Genomic DNA, 22,358 nt, shown 5'->3' on the forward strand with positions numbered 1-22,358 from the left:
GAAATAACTATAAGGGGGCATAGTAGATCCTCGCTGACCCCCTAGGTTTGATGTGGAGGTTTTAAAAGGGCCCGGCGGGGCAAAAAAAAATAATAATAATAATAATCGAACGGCTGAATGGATTTGCACGAAACTTGGCAAAATATTAGGGACTGGTAGCCCGATGTGCCTTTGCTAGGTCTCAATATATGTGCTCCAGTGGATTTTGAGAAATTAACGTTCAAAAAAAGATATATATCTGTAACAGCGCTCCGCTTCGCGTAACGGAGGTTTGCGAAGCTGATTGGTCATTCTGTCACTGGGCTATAGTTGGGCTACATCTGGCTGATATTTGGGCTACATTTGTTTTTTTGTGTGTCTGGCGGCCATCTTTGGGCTACATTGGGCTACATGGGGTTACATTTGGGCTCCAACATATATATAGGCCAATGTAGCCCAATATATATTTTTCAAAGTTAATTTTCGTAAAAACCACTGGAGCATATATCTTGAGACATAGCAAAGGCACATCGGGCTACCAGTCCCTACAATTTTGCCAAGTTTCGTGGAAATCCATTCAGCCGTTCGAGCTAAAAGTGAGTCCAACCGCCCTATGGAAATGAAGGAAATGAATGGGTAATTTGTAATTAGCAAATAGCTCATCGCAAACTAGGAATGGTAAAGAATCGCTATTTATTCCTTAAAGTTCGCTATTTAGGAAATGCAAAAAACTTTGATGATACATATGGCGGTTCATCTCTAACAAGATAAGAAGCATAGGGATACATTTATGATGACTGGCGCATCACCAGGGATGTGTTAGTCATTCTGTGCCGCTGTTCCGTCACCTATGGTGTGCTGCATTTACAATGCGGCGCATCATGGGGCAAAAACAGCACAGATGCGTGATGTATCTGTGCCGTAAAGGTGGCGCATTGCTGGAGTTGTATCGCAAGTGTGATGAAGCTCCAGCAAGGGTCGGGGGTGCCCCTGTCGCAGGGTTTCTGTTCTCACACAGAACTGTGGACAGAGGATTGGAACCGTGGCGAATTAGGGTGTCCCAAAACTCACGTTAGTAATCAAAAACTCCTTAGCAAGCTAGGTACAGTGTCACATTGGATATAACAAACTCTCAATGTTTAGACAATCCAGAATATGAACTTATAGTACCTCAGGATACGTGGAACTCATGAACAGTCGGTCGTTATATATTTCTTAGAAACCAGAACATGGAGTTAAGAAGAACACATGTGTATTTGAAATGTTTATTTACTAATGCCGTCTTCACAGGCGTAGTATCTTAGATAATACAAGTACACATATTATCAGTAGCAAAATTACCAGCATAGTTACTAGTACATAAAAAGCGAATGGTGATAGTATGTTAACATGCTGTAAATGAATAAGAGTTAGCAACACTTATAAGCAGCCGCGGGCCGTGGAGGGAGTTACGGTGGGGCGGGGAGGGGGAGGGGCAAGGTAGAGAGGGCTCCACCCTGCTTCTCCCCCTCCCCGCCTCCCTGCCTCACCGTAACTCCCTCCACGGCCCGCGGCTGCTTATATCTCACCCTCCCTAATACACATATTATAATATTTGCTAAGAAGGTCTCTTTGTGTTGGTTTAGGGCGTGCCCATACTTTAGTGTCTTAGATTTGAAGGAATCACATCAGCATACACCAGCTCTCTCTTCATGTGAGCCGCATCAACTGTTGTGTATGTGTGTTCGGCAAAGCAATATAAAACCCGCCTCATGCCCAGAATTGGCAGAAGTTGCACTTATGTTATGAGTATGAAGTCGTGGAGATCAGACCTCATAACAATTCTGTATCGTGTTGTTCTTGAAACTTTAGCACTCGCTGTACAGATATAGTTTAACAAGCAAAGCAGATAGTAGAGCAATAACATATTATTCTCATGTAAACCACGATGAACTACTAGGTGGAAAGCTAAAGCAACAACTAAGTGTCGTGTGCAGAAGTTGCAAAAAAGGAAAAATGGCGTTTAAACCGGTAATGAGCCCATGCTAACTTAACATGGTGTAAAGATATCCAGGACCTAGATGACACCTCCCCATGATCCGGAAACGAACTGAATAAGATAATAGAAGTGCCATCTCATGAGAGCAGATTGCAAGTTTATATGTGGACGGTCCGCAAGGTAAAGCATTAAAAACTAGGAAAATTTAATGCTAAAGAAAAATAAAACAGCCAAGTACTTTATCGAGTCTTAAGCCAATAGGCAAGGTAAATAATAAAAACTTGACAAATAAGTCAATGAATTGTCAATGAAATGCTAGTACTCAGCATATCAAACATGAAAAAGGTCTATGACATAACTGTGTATGCAAAATAAGCTGCAACAGCCTCCAATAGGAAGTCACCGTCTTCATCCGAAAACAGTTCAGCCATCCAATTTAAAAGCGGAAAAGAACATACGTGCTCTCCCAGCACCGGATCCTCTATCACCATCAGAGGACAGCTCGGTGGGTTTTCAAGAAAGCTCTGTTCCAAGAAAGACTGTGCTGCCGCCAGTAAATTCCAGGGACCAAGTAGTCCATGCATCAATGCCACAGCCATAATCCTTTCGCCAGGACAAACCAACTCGTGAGTAATGATAGGAGTCATCAGCTGATTAAAGTCGACGTCAGGAGAAACCGGTCCGCAGAGACACAAATCAATGGCCCAATCGAAATCACAGGTCAGGCAGTGAAATACAGGCTGGACACAGGTGAAGTAGGAGAATCGAAAAGATAATCCATATGCCGTGCTTAATATCGCCAACGGCAATGTGCCATAATATTCTAGCATGCGATTGCGGAACAGTGTCAGCAGCTGCAGGGTGGGAGGTTGCATAGGAGGGACATCCATATTTAAAAATGTAAAAAAGCACAAGAGCGTCCGCTGGTAATGCAAGTAAAAATGCCAATCCACGAACCAGAGTGGAGAAAATAGAATGAAAGGAAGCAGGGATGAGTCCAAAGATTTTCTCAAATGAAGTCACGAGACCACTGGTAACAACTTTAAAAAAGTGCGCCAGGGACTTTGCGGAGGATGCGTTAAAGATAGTCGGAACCATCTTGCTGAATTTGAAAGGCAAATCTGAATTGAAGTGTGTGCACCTCTGTACGGGTGTTCGCTATGTGAAGCACGAAAGTTTCACGGGCCGAACTCAAGGCCACCTCTCTCTGAGACAAAAGAGCTCTTATTCTTGCCATGCCGTTGAAATCTGTCCCAAGGTTGGTATTTGTGGCCAGATTGAAAACTCCCTATGTTCATGTGTGGGAGGAAATAGAACATTTCTGCAGCAAATAACCCGTTCACTTACTGTTACGATAAAAGGAATACTTTTAATTAACTCAGAACAATCTTCATTATTGAGCATCAAATAACTACCATTTTCCAACAACTTGAACGTGGGGATGATAGCAGGAACTGGCGTGCCTTGCAACACGCAAGCCATATTTGGTCGGTGTTTGGTGCATGAACCGTGTAACTGTATGTGCTTACACATTAGTGAATGATCTGGCGTCTCAGTGCATTCCTCTCCATTCAGATAAACTTCTTGATCATCTTTGAAACATCTGTATGTGTATGGAAGCGACCAGACCTCATGAAGAAAAGCACTACCTAAAGGTTCATAACGACCTATTGGTATATATTTCATACAATTTGAAAACTTATATAAAGCAAAAGGCAGCGTTATTAAACCGTGGATAAGGCACGTTGCCAAAAAACCCGCAATCCTCTGCTGATGATGTCACTGAGCATGTCATGAATGATGTAATATGTGACATCATCAGCAGTGGATTACGGGTAATAGTATCTCTAGTTTACTCCCCTATAGCTGTCTTTCTTTTAACATAAGTGTCTGTTTCCTTCCCTTATACTTACTGTTTTTGGTTCGCTTTCGGTTCGCGTACCGGCGAGCGAACTGGGAAGCGAACTAAGAGAAATAGAGGTTGGCACAGTTCCAAATATTGTACCAATTTTTTAATAACGGGGAGGTAGTTCTGAAAAGAACTTTTTTTTATTGTTTTTGTTGTTTTATATTTTTTTTATTATTTTTCGGAATATTTTTTTACTGTTTTTGAATTTTTCTGAACAGTTTTATATTCTTTTGGGTTTTTCTTGGAGGGGGCAATGAAAACGATTCATTGTAAAGGGCTCAACAGGAGCAACAAAACAAAAAAAGAAGTATTTATTATTTTGGGCGTTTCGGACAAACTTGCATATGATAGTCAATAGCTCTGTTGATCAGAGTGATGCTTCTTTCTCCGTAGCAAATGAATCCATCGCAAAATACGCAGATGTGTTTTACTTCACCAAATCTCATTTGTATATTTGGCACCATCTCCCTGCCCTCTGGTCCCGTTACTTCCGGTACAACAGATCTTCTGGCCATAATAGGGAGATTATCTAGGTCGTTCCGAAACTGTGCAGCACTGTAGTTGTTAGGATGCCACCTAGTCATATGGCGATGCATTGTGTAGTTTCCGAAACTGTATTTTTTCTCGGTTCCTCTGGACAGTCTATCTTGACATATAAGGCAAGTTACGTATCTTGCATTTACTTTTTTCTGACCTTTGGGAATTTTAAAAAATTGCCAAATGAAGTTTTCTTTCCGGTGAGACGTCCTGGGCTGCTCAGGCAAAAACTGCCTCTCTTCGTGCTCGTCGTCCTGTTCCTCTTCTTCGTCTTCTTGTTGAATTATAACTTGAGCAGGTGGTCCACTCTTCCTTGGATGTGGTGGAGGTGGTGGGGAAGCACCAGCTGAAGCTACTAAAGAAGCCATTGCTCAGTGATCACAAAGGGTCTTTCTCTCACAATGATGAAAGTCAGAGTGAGGAAAGAAGGAGGGATTTTCATCATTTGGGAAAAACAAGAGTCCTCAACCAATCAAAAGTGTTCATTTTAGATTATATGACCTAGTCTTACATCATTAGGAAACCAAAAGTGAAATGAACCAATGAAAAGTGTTATTACCAAGTCACATGACTTGCTGTGTTTACGTTAAGCGCTTTGCAGGGCCTCCAAGTTTGCTTCCAGAAACCTGCGCTTTGCGACTCGCTTCGCGTACCAGTTCGCTAACGTAGCAAGTCATATGACGTATCACGCGAGAACGTGAAACGTCATGCGGACGGGAGGCGTCACGATGTTGTTTTCTTACGCGGCACTTGCGGTAAAGAAACGTTTACCGGCTCGCGGTCTATTTCGCGGCATCAAGGTCAGCTAACGGGAAGCTTCCCGATTCGCGAAGCGGGAACGAAGAAAAAAAAATATTTAAAAAAAAAATTATTCATAAACATATAAAATATATTTTTGGATTTAAAGAAGAATACATTTTACAGCTACAGATATTAGCTGTTAAAAAACCAATGAAATTCACAGAAAAAACCATAGGTTATAGACCATATATAGTTAGGAATTAGCATTTACAAAACCTTGAAAATTCACTGAAAAAACCATAGGTTATAGACCATATATAGTTAGGAATTAGCATTTAGAAAACCTTATTTTACTCACACAAAACCATTGAAATTCCATATATAGTTAGTTGCACTAACTATATATCGCGCACCCGCAATCCACTGCTGATCATGTCACATATTACATCATTCATGACATGGTCAGTGACATCACTGATGACATCACTGATGACATCTCAAATGACATCACTGATGACATCACTTTTGATATCATTCTTGTGCTAATACGATAAACCTCTTCAGACTCTGATATAACCTTAGATACACTCAGTGTATACAGACACTCACACACTGCCACTCATCCATGGAGTTACTCACACACCCAGTCAGTCATGCAAAGAAACAATCTCACCTCCATTTCTTGAACTATACAGTTAAACACACCTTACTTATTGAAACATATACTAACACATATTTACTCTCTTATACAATCCCTGATACAAGTTCACAATGATCGATACAACCACTCACTCATTCAGTGGCTCTCATGCACAGTTATTTATATATGCCAACTCTCAAATGTACTGTGTTTTACATATGTACTTACTATGACATGTAGCATTGAGATATCCATTCACTCATCAATACACTCATGCACACAGTCAACTGCCTATGTAGCTGTTTCCACATGCACTCTTGAACTCATACACCTAGTGAATAAACTGCTCACACATCTATGCATAGAGTCACACACCTTCCAGCCACCCCCACACAAACTCAATCTCCCATAGAAATACTTGGGCAACCAATTAATAACACATATAGCCTCTCGTATAGCTAATGATCAACACATGCAGCAGTTTACAGAACAACAGACATAATGATGCACAAATTAAGACAGTTTAGTCACTAACCCATGCATTCAGTGAGACACATTTAATCACTCACTCATACAGTCAGTCACGCACCTACTAAATCCTTCATCCAGACACTTATACATCCACTCATTCTTCAATATGTAAGACATATTTTAACTTTACAGAAACATACAGTCACTGGATGTAGTCATCAGTGATGTCATTTGAGATGTCATCAGTGATGTCACTGACCATGTCATGAATGATGTAATATGTGACATGATCAGCAGTGGATTGCGGGTGCGCGATATATAGTTAGTGCAACTAACTATATATGGAATTTCAATGGTTTTGTGTGAGTAAAATAAGGTTTTCTAAATGCTAATTCCTAACTATATATGGTCTATAACCTATGGTTTTTTCAGTGAATATATATATAATTTAAAAAAAGTAATTCAAATGGAATCATTTTTCTAAAATAAATGATTATTGACTAGGTTTGGTTGCCAATGATTAATGTTCGCGCACCATTTGAGTTCACTCTAAAGGAGTATCAGTAGTGGCATCTCTGTTGTTTTTGCTTCTATCAGGCTCAGCCTTACTGATTAGAGCCAAACCCAGTGTTGTTCCTTGTTAGTTCAATGCATCAGCATTAAATTAGAAAGCCAGCTGGACTGCAGCGTGAGGCGAGTTCAGGGACACCCTGGCAATCCAAACAATCTTTTGTTTATTAATGACACAACCCAAGATAGCACAAAGAAACGGGGACTTGTAATGGTAAAATGTTATCTGAACTCTGCCGTAGAAGCTAAATATACTCTTGAGTGAGGAGGACACCTTCCCTCATTAAAAGCAAGTCAACCTGTACAGCAAGGGGGCATAACGTGATGTCAACATTCATTACTAAAACAGTAAAACGTCAGCCTAGATAGCAGGCAGCCACAATATCGGCATTTATCGTGTGTCTTAGAACTTTACGCTTACTATAAAAGATAAAGAAAAGCTAAAAGCAGTCACGGTGTTCATGACAGTTCCCTAGACTGCACATCTCTCCCCTCTACGCACCTCACCACCTCCAGAATAGCCCACCACATAATGTACACAAACATCTAAGCAGTTCTGCGCTCCTAGCACAACCAGCACTCTCTAGAGGCCATCTGCACAGAGCTCCAGTCTCTGCACACCCTCAGAACTCCAAGCAACCCACTGTCCGCACTGCTCTACAAACCCAGAATAGCTCTACCCTATATGCATACCTCTATACTCGGGCATACTCTTTGCACGATGTAACACTGTACACATTCTTTCACAGCATAATCAAGTCTCTGCACAGCATAGTCCAATCTCTGCACCACAGAAATCCCAACACAGAATTATCAAGTCTATGCACTGCCTCAATCCCAACACAATATTACCAACAGTTGGTTCATACGGGTGCAACGTATTTCTTTCACTGTATCAAAAGTATATGTAGCATTCTGTTGATACTTTACTGAATAGAGGTTTTTCAACACAAATTCTTTTTTTTAAAAACCACTTTGTAAAAGACACTTTGTAAAAAAACAGAATCCAAAACATCTATATCTTCATGTGACGTTTTATGAATTATACTCATTCATGTATGCTTCACATGTTCATTATTTACAAACAGGCTGAAAAGTGAAAAATGAGTGCAATTCGTGACATTAAGTGCTCAGTGCTGACGGCGCAAGTGTGACTAACACAATATACAAATACTATTTACAAGTGGGACATAAAAGGAGGATTTAGCCTGGCATATACACTCCAATATTCAACTGTATACTGCCTTTGTCAGTATTTAATACAGGATTTTGACGTAATAGGTCCAATAAATTGTACGTCGACGTTTCGACCCTCTGAGAGCGCAATTGGTGCGTCAGGGCGGGTCTTCCTCAGGACTGTGTGGGGCGGGGAAACAGCCTATGTCATCCTCAGGACTGTGTGGGGCGGGGAAACAGCCTATGTCAAATGAATGATAAGAGATGGCGTTAAAAACGGATTCTGGGTGTGGGGTAGGCCACTACTTGCCCATAATCATTATAAGACTCACCTTCAACCTTTATGCCCAGCCTACCTATCTACAAGGCATTTAATAAATGCCTTGTAGATTTATACCTTGAACAGAACATTAATTAGGCTCTTTTCTCGACAGAACTGATTCCCTCAGTTTCTTCACCACCTGATGCCCGGCTGGGCATTAAGGTTGAAGGTGAGTCTTATAATGATTATGGGCAAGTAGTGGCCTACCCCACACCCAGAATCATTTTTTAACGCCATCTCTTATCATTCATTTGACATAGGCTGTTTCCCCGCCCCACACAGTCCTGAGGATAACATAGGCTGTTTCCCCGCCCCACACAGTCCTGAGGAAGACCCGCCCTGACGCACCAATTGCGCTCTCAGAGGGTCAAAACGTCGACGTACAATTTATTGGACCTATTACGTCAGAATCCTGTATTGAATACTGACAAAGGCAGTATACAGTTGAATATTGGAGTGTATAGGCCAGGCTAAATCCTCCTTTTATGTCCCACTTGCAAATAGTATTTGTATATTGTGCTAGTCACACCTGCGCCGTCAGCACTGAGCACTTAATGTCACGAATTGCACTCATTTTTCACTTTTCAGCCTGTTTGTAAATAATGAACATGTGAAGCATACATGAATGAGTATAATTCATAAAACGTCATATGAAGATATAGATGGTTTGGATTCTGTTTTTTTACAAAGTTTCTTTTACAAAGTGTTTTTTAAAAAAAAGAATTTGTGTTGAAAAACCTCTATTCAGTAAAGTATCAACAGAATGCTACATATACTTTTGATACAATGAAAGAAATACGGTGCACCCGTATGAACCAACTGTTGTTAATATTGATTTGCTGCCCGGGTTCATAAGGGATACTGGGTTTACCCCATTGGTTACGGAACTCAATCCCAACACAGCATTATCAAGTCTCTGAACAGCAGCAATCTCTGCGCAGCAGAGTCACATCACTGCACAGCCTCAATCCCTACACAGCATAGTCCAAGTTCTGCACTGTCTCAGTTCCTATGCAGCATAGTCCAAGTTCTGCATGCTTTGGTCCCTACACAGCATTATGCAATCTGCACAGCCTCAATCCCTGTACAACATAGTCTAATCTCTGCACAACCTCAATCCCTGCACAGCATGGTCCAATCTCTGCAGAGCGGCCGTCCCAACACAGCATAGTCCATACAGCATAGTCCAGTCCCTACACAGCGGCATTCCCTACAGAGCCCTTGGCTATGCACTCCCTCATCACCATAAAATGGCACTGCCTCCTCCCCGCGCTCCAAGATTTTTCCTATCACAGCCTCACCAGTGCTCCACTCTCTGCAGTGACCTCCCTCTGTTCAGGTTTATTCTGTTATGGATCAAGAAACCCTATTCTGGTTTCCTTTGTCAAGTCGCAGGCGGACCCCACAACCCAGATTGTTCCAGGGGTTCATATTTGAGAGTCCAGTGCCGCACTGCTCCTGGGTATATCAGATGTGCCTGCTTGCATTAATTGCATTATCGCATTGAAATAATCGGATATTATGTTATTAGTATCTGGTAAGTTTTTTTTTTTTTTTTTTTTAGTTTTTTTTAAAAAAAAACCTTTATTTGAGCAAGCAAGAAGGTACAAGGATGGGCCTACAACCACACGGGCCAGCCGCTAAAAAGGAGTAGACACATATCATATATGCCCGCAGAGGTAACAGTCAATCAACAATGCAATACTCCACATTATATACAGAGCAAAAAACAGGTTTTATGTATATAAAAGAACAAACATACAAAAAGGCGAGAGTGTATCACTGAAGGTCAGCCCAAGGGACGCAAGGGGGGGACAGCAACGGAAGTGCAGTAGCAAAATTCTAAGCACTAAGGAGTTCGGAGGGGGGGGGGGGGGAGGGGCGCAGAGATCAGGAAGAAGGGGGGGGGGGGAGCCGGAAACACCAGCTCAGTCCCTATATGAAGATTCCGAGAACGCTAGCCTAAGGAGACAGGGTAATCTCGATAGTGTCCACAAGGGGAGGAGTACAAATGTCGCCACGGTATTCATTCCATTTACCCCACACCTTCACCCACGCCCTGGGTCTGCCCCTGGCCACATAGACAGTTTTCTCACGGAACATGGACCAATCCATGTTATCCTCCCATTGCGAGAGGGCAGGGGGCCTGGAGGCCCCCCAGAGTTGCGCAATATCTCGCTTCGCAATCATATAGCCCAGGGTGGCCCATCTAGTCTGTGCCACCGAATAGTCAGTGGGCTCCCAAACATTCAAAAGACAGCGACGAGGTTCCGGACGCAAGGACATCCCTGTCACCACAGTCATCAGATCAAGCACAGCCACCCAATAAGCAGCCACCATCGGGCACTCCCAAAGAATATGCAGGAAAGTAGCACGCAAACCACATCCACGCTTACACAATCCATCGGAGGAAAAGCCCATCACCATCAGTCGCGGTCCCGTCACGTACACCCGATGAAGGATCTTCAATTGGACCAGACGGAGCCGAGCCGGGATAGCCACCTCCTTCGGGGAGGAGAGGGCAGACTGCCAATCCTCATCATCAAGTTCCAACCCATCTCCCACCCACTGTTCCCGAAGTCGGGCCAATAAGTCAGTCCGATTGTTAATCAACTTTTTATAGATCAGGGAGATAGTGCTATCAGGAAGATGATCGTCAAGGATACGGTCTTCTAGGGGGGAAGAGTCAGGCGGAATCTCACCAGGAGCAAATACCGAAACCAAAGCGTGCCTGACCTGTAAATAACGAAAGAATTCCCGACTACTCAGGCCGTAGTCAGCCTGGAGGGCCTGAAACGGGCGCACAGAACCCTTAGAGTACACATCTCCCACCTTAGAGATCCCAATCAAGTCCCAACGGTCAAAGCCCTTGGAAGACCAAAGACCGCCCAGACGTTCTGAAGCATAAAGCGGCGTCGCCAACGTCAAGCGATCCTCCCAGCCCAGGCTCACATTCGCGGCACGCCACACCGACAAAGCAATCAAAGTAGGTCCCACAAGATGGCGCCCAGCGGAGCGAGAATAGAGCACTCTGTTAAAGTCACCTCCCGGAAGCTGAAGTTTATCCATCTCAAACGCCGGATTACGACCTGGCGAGAACATAGCGTGATTAATAGCGGACAGATGGGAAGCCCAGTAGTATCTCTTAACATCGGGGAGCGCCATGCCCCCATCATACCACGGGATGGAAAGTTTCGCGAGAGCAATGCGCGGTCGCCCATCCCAAATAAGTTGCCTCTGAAGGCCCTCAATCTCCCGAAAATAGGCCTTAGGGATAGGATCGTAATAATTCTGGAGAGCGTAGAGAAACCGCGGTAGTGACATCATCTTAAACAGGGCCGCCCGACCCAGGGGAGACAAGGGAAGTTTGCGCCAACGGGCAACGTCCAAACGGAGCCTAAGCAACGGGGGAAGGAGATTACGATCAAAACGAAGGGACGGGTCCAAGGTAACAAAAACCCCCAAGTATTTGAAGCCATCCCGGACCACCCGAAGAGGAAGTCTACTCGGCAACGGAGGCAAGATACCAGATAAAACGTATACACAGGACTTAGACCAGTTGATGACGAGGCCTGAGTTAGCGCCAAAGGACGCAAGAACGTCAAATAAAACAGATAAAGACTTGCGAGGGGAAGTAAGATACAAGAGGATGTCGTCCGCATAAAGCGAGACGCGGTCTTCGAAGTCCGGGGCCCAACGAATCCCTTTAAGGGATGGTTCCCAACGGAGCCAGGCCGCCAACGGTTCAAGAGCGAGCGCAAACAACAGAGGGGACAAGGGGCAACCCTGACGGGTACCCCTGCCCAAGGAGAAGGGAGCCGACACTCTACCGTTCACTACAACCTGTGCCAGACGTTCCGCGTACAATAGTCTAACCCAGCTAATAAACTCGCACCCGAATCCGAATTTCTCAAGAGTCGCCCATAAATAGGGCCACTCCACAGTGTCAAAGGCCATGGAGGCATCCAGGGACGCCAAAATGGCCGGTTCAGTCAAAAGCCCCGCCCTAGCCAGCACGCCGTGGAGGCGACGTAAATTCAGAGCAGTGTTTCGATGCGGGATAAAGCCAGACTGATCCGGATGGACCAAATCCCCGAGAACCGAAAGGAGACGGGTCGCCAAAAGTTTAGCCAATACCTTAGGTTCAACATTTAATAGGGATATGGGCCTATACGAGGAACAGAGGTCACGCGGTTTACCCTCTTTGGGGATGACGACGATTGTCGCCAGACGCTGATCATAAGGAAGTATGTTCCGCTCACGAGATTCTAGAAACATGGCGCGAAGATACGGCGCCACCTTATCGGGGCGCAACTTGTACAACTCAATAGGCAAACCGTTCGGGCCCAATGCTTTGCCCGAACGGAGCGAACGAACTGCAGTGGCTATCTCATCATTCGTAAAAGGGGAGTCCAAAGCAATATGGTCCAAGTCGGTGACACAGGGCAAAGTGATATCACGCAGAAGAAGGCGGGAGTCGGCAACATCCCTTACAGACACGGGAGCATATACCACACGGAAATATTCCGCAAAACGATCAACAATGGCAGTCGGATCAGTCACATTCTCACCACTCGCAGACTGAATCACGGGCACCACACGATTAACTCTTTCTTTCTTGTCCAACCACGCTAGGAGTTTGCCCGCCTTGTCACCCACATCATACAATCTGCCCTGTTGCTCACGAAACATCACCCTCGCAGCGTCAGTGACCAAGGATTTATATGCAAACTGTTTTAGACCCAGGGCATGGAGTTTCTCAGGCGTGACACCAGACTCTAACTCGTCCTCCAAAGCAGAGATCTCCCCCTCGAGGTTCACCACCTCCCTCCTCCCAGCCTTCTTAGCTTCAACAATCAAGGAAAGGGCCTGTCCACGAATCACGGTTTTAAAGGCTTCCCACAGGGACACAGCCGAAGAGACCGACCCCTCGTTTTCCAGGAAATATGCATCCATGGACTTGAGCAAGAGGGTACGAGTCTCAGGGGAGGAAAGATACCAAGGGTTAATGGGAGCCACTCGGCCCGCCGCCTCTACCCCAACCTCGAAACGAAGCCAGAGCGGCGAGTGATCAGAGATACCCCTTGGCAAATGTAAAATCTCACGAACCGCCGATGATTGGGCCGCGGGCATCAGGAAATAATCCAGCCGAGACAGACTGCCATGGGCCCCAGAATGGAAGGTGTATTGGAGCTGAGTAGGATGCAACAGTCGCCAGCAGTCCACAAGGCCAAAGGTATCTAGAAACCCACCCAACCACTGCTGAGCCTGCGGGGTATCTCTAGGGGGATGGCGATCGTGAAGGCCGGAAAGCACCGAGTTAAAATCACCGGCCAGAAAGAGAGTACTATCAGGGAGATCTAACAAAACACGGCCCAAATCAGTAAAAGTAGAAGCCTGCAAACCCGGGGGAACATAAACACTGAAGAGAGATAGGGTGCGGCCTTCATATCTACCCACCAAGACAGTATATCTCCCACGATCATCGTGAATCACCTCATCGATCGCCAGGGGGAGGGAGGTTCGAACAAGAATACCCACACCCCTAGATCCGGAGGTAAACCCCGAGTGCGCCACAAGGCGGTAGCCCCATCTGTTCATTGCATAACAAACATTACCAATCAAATGGGTTTCTTGCATGAAAACAATGTCCGGAGACAAACGTCGTATACATTTTAAAACAACACTGCGCTTAATACGATCTCCCAGGCCATTAACGTTCCAGGAAAGAAATTTCAACCCTCTACCCCCCATCCCAGCCGCCCGAGCCAAGACCCCCCGTCCATGAGCTAGACATCAGAAACAGCAGCAAACACAGGAGCAACTCGCCTTGAAAACAACACACAGAAAAGAAAAAACTTCCCAACCCCCCTCCCCCAAACTGAAGAAAAACACCCCCCACCCTGCACCCCTGCGAAAAGCTAAAGAGCCACCCCAACCTGCAGTGTGCCTGTCGCCCAAGAACCCCTATTCTACACAAAGACCCCGGAGGAGGAAAGGTCTCCGTTCCACCCTCCCCCCGACCTCAGCAAGAACAAAAATAACAAACGAAAGACAGAATAATCACAATGTAGAGGGACGCCGGCCAACACTCCTGATAGTGTATACAAAATAAGACATAAGAGCCGAACAGTTAGATCTCCACACCACCTTCGGCACCACCCGGGTGAGCGGCGGAGTCAGTCTCAGGAGGACGATCAGGCAATGAGTCCAGCCAGTCATTAACAGCATCTGGCCGATCAAAGAAAAGGGTACGCTCATTGTATTCGACCCGAAGTCTGGTGGGAAAGAGCATGGCGTAACGTAGGCCCCGATCCCGAAGACGTTTCTTGGCACCACGAAACTCCATACGTTGTCTCTGAACCTGTTGAGAAAAGTCCGGGTAAAAGTTCACCGTAGCATTCTCAAAGGCCACCGGGCCCTTCACCCGCGAGGCCTGCAGGATAGCGTCCCGGTCTCTATAATGAAAAAGCTTCGCTACAATGGGTCTCGGCGGGGCTCCCGGCTTGACTTTGCCCCCTGGAACACGATGTGCGCGTTCCACCGTGAAAAATTTTGTAAGACCAGAAGGGGCCAGATGGTTCAAGACCAGATCCTCAACCAGGAGATCCACCGAATGGGGTTCAGGGTTTTCCGGTACACCAACCAGGCGAACATTGCAGCGACGCGCCCTATTTTCAAAATCCTCCAGGCGACGGGTCATGAAGTCGTTCCCCCGACGGAGATTTCCGATCTCTGTCTGGAGCTCTGAGACGTCCTTCGTAAGGCTAGACGATTTAATATCCAATGATTGTACCCTCTCATTCGTCTTGCCGAGATCAGCACGAATCAGATTCACCTCAATAGCCACGGTGTCAAGTTTATGGGCCAAGGCCTCGTACTGTAGGCCGATGGATTCCCTCACACCCGAGATGGCGCCCATGATATCCTGTAGGGAGGGCTCCGCCGACTCTTCCAAAACTCGTTCGGACGCTATACTGGAACCAGGCAGGGCAGCTCCGGGGGACCCCTTAGAATGGGTATAACGGTCCATGACATTTGATTGAACTGGAGCTCCGCGCAGAGGTGTTTTCGTCTTGCGCGTCTCTCTGTCCCCTCTGCCCGCCATTTTGAAGATGCGTCACAGGACAAGCCACCAGGTTCGACGGGCCCGACACCCAAAGTACAGGATCAAAAGTACACTAAAAAGGGGGCACAACTCGGGTAGAGGTCGCCAAGCCAGCAAATAGGTCACACGAAAGTCCAACAGCCGATCTGCCTCCAAGTCTCAGCCGCAACACGATATCCACACCCGTGGCCCAAGTCGGAACAGAATCGAAACCGAAACTTAGGAAGGGGGGACCCACAAGGCCAGATCTCCTGCCGTTGTTGTTCAATTGCAGGACGGCTACAGAACCGCACCCCGTCCCGGGCGCACCTCAAGGGCGGAGCCCAAAAGTTCAGAGCACCATATCTCAGGAATACGAGATCCAAATCAATTTCCGAAAAGTGCCAGGGTAATCAGCCAAACGTCCTCCACACGAATTCTTGCAAGAAATCAGGATTCAGCCAGGATAAAATGCCGGGAGCGGCGAGGGTTCGGAGAGCGCTGTGCTCACGCGGCCATCTCGGATGCCCGCCAAGCTCCTCCTCTCGTATCTGGTAAGTTTTAAAACATTGCATCAGAGTCCAAATAAACCAGGGCTGCGTGTATCAAAGTATCAGAAATCCTGCCTTGATTGGCCCCTCTATGCAGAAACCTTAAAGTGATGTTTGTAGGGTTGTGATTGAATTTACATAAAAAATCCACGAAGAAAGCTCAGTTTAGAAGTAAATAACGAAAAACATGTTAAACAGGAGGCAGCCATATGCACGTGGACGCCTTTGTTTGTAACATTTCTGCCACGGATTTTGTTTCTCCATATTTCTCCCATAGTTTAGTTTTTGATTTTTAAACCGCCTGTTTTTTGTGAAAATCTGTTTCATTGTCGGCAGAGAGTTTAGCTGAAATGTGACCTTAAAGTGCATATGGCCAAGACCGTGGAAAGGGAAATTACTATTTCACTGCTAAAGAGGGGAACTTGGGTGGATGTCACTATGGCGGAATGAAGAGGTGGGGAGGGGGGGGGGATGGGGGTCGGGGACGCTTATGGCTTCCTGCTGTTTCCGAACTCTATTTATAATTGACTTACATAAAACCTTATTAGTGCCATTGATTTAAATCAGTTACTTATGCTGATTATGTTGAGAACCTGTTTACTTACATTTCATATTGTTACTCTTGTGGTAGGAAACGTTTTTCTGCAGTGTTGTACCATAGAGCCGGCAGTCTAGAGCCTGGCACGCCGCACAGGCCTCCTCTCCAGAGCTGGATTGTGACTTGTTTTTCCAATACTAGAGCATTTTATTTCTACTAAAGAAGCCAGACGAAGAGTGCGAGGACTGTATGATTGTGTATGGAAAGAAGGCTGAGAGGTGTTGTGTTGTTGTGAGTACCTGCCTGTGGGTGCGTGCTTCATGGTAGGGTGAGTCATAATTACTGCTGTGCTTGTTTGCTGAGCTCTGGTATCTGATTCTCTTTCCTGCAGCTGCGGTGACCCTGGATCCTGCCACTGCTCATCGGAACCTCATCCTGTCCAAGGACGGAAGGAGCGCGAGGCACGGAGATACAGCACAGGATCTGCCCGACACGCCCCAGCGATTCAATCCTATCATCGCTGTCCTGGGGAGAGAGAGGCTGAGCTCCGGGAGGCATTACTGGGAGGTGGAGGTGGGGGACAAGACGGCCTGGGACCTGGGAGTGTGTGACGAGGCTGTGAGCAGGAAGGGGAAGTTCGGAGCATCACCTGAGAATGGATTCTGGCTAGTGGTGCTCATAGTCACATCAGGGCCACATGAACCCCCGCCCCACATGCCCAAACCCGCAAATAACACAAGGACACAAATGTTAGGTTTGGGTAAAAATTGCTGCAGGTTTATTACATACAACATATGTAATGACGGTGGGTTAGCTTACGGGCGATCCTAGGGCAGGCCGCATTCTCGCTACCTGCCCGCCTGTTGAGCCAAACAACACAGTGGCGAACCACCCAACTGTTGTACAAATACCATAATTATACTGACACGCCCATTTACTGGGCGTGACTAGGCAAACCCCCGGTTGCACAGGCCCACAACCGCCCGAAGGACTACTGGGGCGCCGACACGGATTCCTGCACCTCCCATGAGGTTCCAGGTTAGGCTCTGAGGTTATGCTCTGGCACCCCTATGTGCCCGCTGACGTCCAGCGTTTGCACCTCTCTTCTTCCGGATCGCCCAGTAACTCCGCCTGCAACGAAAAAGAAACATATTAAAAGCTCCCCCCGGAGCCCCCTCAAGCCGACACTCTGGGTTCGAGGAAGGGCGGGAAAAGAGTGTCCCAACATGGAACAGCGACGTCCGGGGCGGCAAAGAGGCCTCCCCAGCAGGGCAGAGGTCTGATGAACTCCAGACGGCTCCTCCCCACCGCCCCGGACGTGCATCACTACCAGTCTCCACCAACCAGGGGAGACTGCCTCAGGAGAGGAACTACTGCGTCATGCGGGGGCGGGACAGCCCTCCGTGACTAGGAGCCCGCCCTCCTGATGGCCACTGCGTGGCCTCGGGCAGGCGCATAGTCACATCAGGGCCACATGAACCCCCGCCCCACATGCCCAAACCCGCAAATAACACAAGGACACAAATGTTAGGTTTGGGTAAAAATTGCTGCAGGTTTATTACATACAACATATGTAATGACGGTGGGTTAGCTTACGGGCGATCCTAGGGCAGGCCGCATTCTCGCTACCTGCCCGCCTGTTGAGCCAAACAACACAGTGGCGAACCACCCAACTGTTGTACAAATACCATAATTATACTGACACGCCCATTTACTGGGCGTGACTAGGCAAACCCCCGGTTGCACAGGCCCACAACCGCCCGAAGGACTACTGGGGCGCCGACACGGATTCCTGCACCTCCCATGAGGTTCCAGGTTAGGCTCTGAGGTTATGCTCTGGCACCCCTATGTGCCCGCTGACGTCCAGCGTTTGCACCTCTCTTCTTCCGGATCGCCCAGTAACTCCGCCACAGCCCGTGAGGTGGTTCCCGCTGCCGCACGGGCCCCCCACCATTATTACTGCTCTTTACCTGCAACCTACACCTAGAATTGCTACCTCCAGACAGAGGAGGAACAGGGCAACGCCCAAGGCGTGGGGTGCTACCATCAGGCACCAATAAACCTGTCCTACAACCCCTCAGGGAAACTAAAGGGATAGGAAGGGGCCCCTACCACAGAGGCCCTCAGTAACATGAAATAGGCTGTCCAGCGCAAGCCGTTGGGACACCACCATATCCCTTCCCACAGAGCGTCAGAAAACTGCGCCATGGAGTCACAGATACATCTGAATTACTGTCTTCATAATCCAGCAGGGAGAGTAATTGTGCTCACTGACACGAGGGAATAGGAGGGCACCGGACATACTATAGAACTTGGACGAGTCCCAGATAATGGATAATCCGGGTTCCCAGGCCAAACAGCCGGCATCCCCTGCCCTCTAGGTTTTAGGCTGGAAGCAGCTTCAGACATACCGTTAAGTTAGCTAGACTGAAGGCCGACTTGGGTTTTAGGCTGGTAAGCAGCATCGGCCATGATACCATAAGTTAACTAGTCTGTAAGCCACCTACAACCACCTACCGGGGAGAACTGCGCCTGCAACGGGGAGCCCCCTAAGCTCCAGACCTGCGCCGGGATATGCCTGGAGAAATAAAAGCCACTCAGGCACCCATTGGCATAACCCCTACAGAATACAGAAGTCTATTGCAGTATGCAAATGTATATATTGGAATAACTAGCGACGTGGTCTAACAAGTGAAAACAGAAAAAACCACGGGGACAGCCGATAACACATGCCCCCCAGTCCGGCCTGCCGGCTGCCAGTCTATCCTACCACAGGGATAGCTTGTCCTAAGTTAACTAGGACCCCCCCCCCCCAGGGATAGGGAACCGACACCGGGGGGGGGGGCACCGGGTAAGATACCAGATAGAACATTCTCTAAAGGACTTCTAGGGACCCACCTCAACGATTATAGACAGTCCGGGCTCGGGCTGTGGTAGCCACGGATGTTCTCCTTATACCTGAATTGATTGTTACACTAAGGCTGCAGACCGCGGGTGGGCTGCCAACAGGTACCCGAGCCTAAGATGAAAGATAGACAGCAGGACCAAAGGAAGGAGGGAAATGACTATTGACATACGACCTTCCCTATACAGGTAGTATTTCTCAATTTTACGTGTTTGCCATTATTGCAGTGCTCCCTATGTACCAGTGTGTGGTACTCTTTGTTGCCAGCCACGCCACTTCTCTGAACGCACTGTTTGCTATTTCCCACGTGTTTATCTTTGCACTTACACTTTCTCACGTGTTTAGCTTGCACTTACACCAGCGCTAACATTGCCAACGTCCCGTATGTTCTAATGCCCTGGTGTCTATTGCGTGCTATACCTATTGCCTCCACACTGGGTGGCAAGTTTGCCGACCAGCATGGCACAAGCGCTTGTGCTGCACTCCCTTCATCTGCCCAAAATACCAGGGGGGGGTACTATCAACTCCCGGAGTTTTTAGCATTTTTGATAACCCTAGTCAGAATACAACACTCAGAAAATCGCTTTCAGGTTCTGGCCAGAAGAAGCCCAAGAATGGCCACACCACTAAAATTGCCTGGCATAAGAAAACATGTCTAACAGGGACGATTTAGTTGGGAGAAGGTTTATTCTGAATGAGATATCATAGGGGAAGAGTCTAGAATGTAGATCCATTCCGAATTCTCCGGTGTGCCACAGCACTAAGCCTGGTGATGGCTACAGCAGATTTGATAAGTGTGAGGCGCACAATACATACCCACCCACCCACTCACTCACAAAGTACAGTCTGGGTAGCTGGGACATGCCAGGAGGAGGTGTCTGGCCACAATTTAGTATATTATCGTAGCAAGAAATTGTTGGTTAGCATGTAAACAAAACATTTGGGAACAGTACATCTTTACTGGCGCTAACAGACTACAGGGCACGCCAAGGCAGTCCCATATGGCCTTGGCTTATTTAACATGAACGCTCACTCGTGTAACATGAAACTTAACTGACGCAGGGGAGTTTACGCCAATCCGCATCCTACCAAGTGCCGGCTGCTATGTGAGACATTTTATAATTTGAGTGTAATTATGAGTGACAATTCAATAGCTCACAGTGCTGCTTTCTCGTGAAAACGAGGGGAAAAACAGTTGCTCCACAAGGGCTCGAAATTAGCGGCTCAAATGACTTGTGCCCTAGCGCATACACTGTTTGTAGGCTTGTATATTCACACCTCATTCACACCCATACATAATATTTATTGTACCTGTAAAACAATTGAACCCCTAGTATTTAAAATAATAGCAAGCCTCCTGTATAACTTCCTGGAGTAAATACGGGGACCTATACATAGCTGACAGTTTGAGACTAAGTATGTGTGGCATATCCATTCATTTTACGTGTGACATATGATGTCTAATATCTAGCACTTCGCCGCATGTTAGAAAAAGGACTGAAAAGAGATCAGCCGTAGAGCCTATCAGTATGATGACCACCTCTTGTGTGGTGAATGGGACCAAGTTATAACGAAAGTGCTTCGAAAATAATAATAACATAAAACTATACTGGATTTCCTTTAAGATTACCTGCGGGTCAGATGCAAGGCAGAACTATCGAATTAAAGTAGTCGTGCCTTGCCAAAGCGTCAGGTTACTTTCCGAAACATGGCCCGGCGTGCAGCATTATCTATAACTGCAAATGCCTTGTTTTCTTTGAGCAGGAATCGCAAGGTGTGGGTGCGGGGAGCAAGCCTAATAGAGTAGTTGGTGTGTCATAGGCACTGTTACCGGAAAGATATGGGTCCCAGGATAGAGATAGAATGAAAATTACAGCCATGATCAAATACAACAATAAGGAGGAGACAGGCGTCCTCGGTGCCACTGCACCCGCTGCAGCTACGCTCTTGTTTGCCTGTCTCAGTGAGGGAGTCTCTTCATATAAAAACAGGAATGGGTTTATTCTCAAATCCTGTCCAGCCTCCAGCTATAATATTATTAAACCAGTTCTATCACATGCTATGCTGATGACATACTCCCACCCACACCGTTGTAGATAACTACCTGCAAAGCTGATCAGTTCCCGTATGGTTAGAGGGTTACTTTCCATTTTTATTCCTGATAATAGCAGAAAGAACACAGCACTAATCTCTGTCATACATGGGGCTTAAGGTAATGTATTATTAGGAATAGAAGCAGGGCTCGACTGAAGGATCGCTTTCAATAAGTCTATAATGAACCACTCGCACCCTCCATCGCCGGAGAAACCGTCCTGCTAAACTCAAGATGACGCTGGTCGAATATCCAATATTTATCTTGGGTGATATGATCGTAGGCATGTCATTTGCCACCAAAATGCCACACATTGTAATGGAATGGTTAGACAACTTATAGTAAGATACCATTGGGACAGGAAGTTGCGCATTAGCCTCGACTTCCCCCTATGCCGGGCTCCCAAACCGGACCAAATTGGCGTACAGGGGGGTCAATGAATTTGAAAATATTCTTAACTGCCCATCCTACAAGATGAACAATACTGATGACGTTTAAGGCTTGTGCACTCGCACCTGTTCATAGAGACTTATAGGGAAGGCACAACCGATGCAGGGTGAAATTACAAAGAAGTAACATGAATCAAGGGTTAGCACCGCACGGCTGGTCCCCATTCAAATCGTATAGTGCCCTTCCTTATAAATAGCTTGTCAATTTCATAATAGGGGTACATGTGAACACACCAGAATAGTTATTTCAGCCTACCAGAATTACCTACTTAAGTATCTGTGCAACCCTTTCAGTTTGGGGCCCGGGCCTCTAGGTTTGTGCTTGTCTGCTAGGCTGACATGGCTACTCTACACCCCTCATTTTCCGGGCTAGCGGCATCTAAAAATTCCGATTTAGGTAAGAGGCCTAAATA

At 46.6% G+C, this 22,358-nt stretch overlaps 1 protein-coding gene across 1 annotated transcript in view; it reads left to right on the forward strand.

Moving 5' to 3' along the window:
- LOC144752843 (E3 ubiquitin-protein ligase TRIM39-like) overlaps nucleotides 1-22,358 on the forward strand; it is a 190,702-nt gene that overhangs the window by 163,073 nt on the left and 5,271 nt on the right. The window contains exon 7 of the mRNA XM_078640682.1: nucleotides 16,891-17,072. Coding sequence (XP_078496808.1) covers nucleotides 16,891-17,072 — 182 coding nt within the window. The remainder of the gene's footprint in view (nucleotides 1-16,890; nucleotides 17,073-22,358) is intronic.

Source organism: Lissotriton helveticus, chromosome 5_1, assembly GCF_964261635.1.
Source record: "Lissotriton helveticus chromosome 5_1, aLisHel1.1, whole genome shotgun sequence".
Taxonomy (NCBI): Eukaryota; Metazoa; Chordata; class Amphibia; order Caudata; family Salamandridae; genus Lissotriton; species Lissotriton helveticus.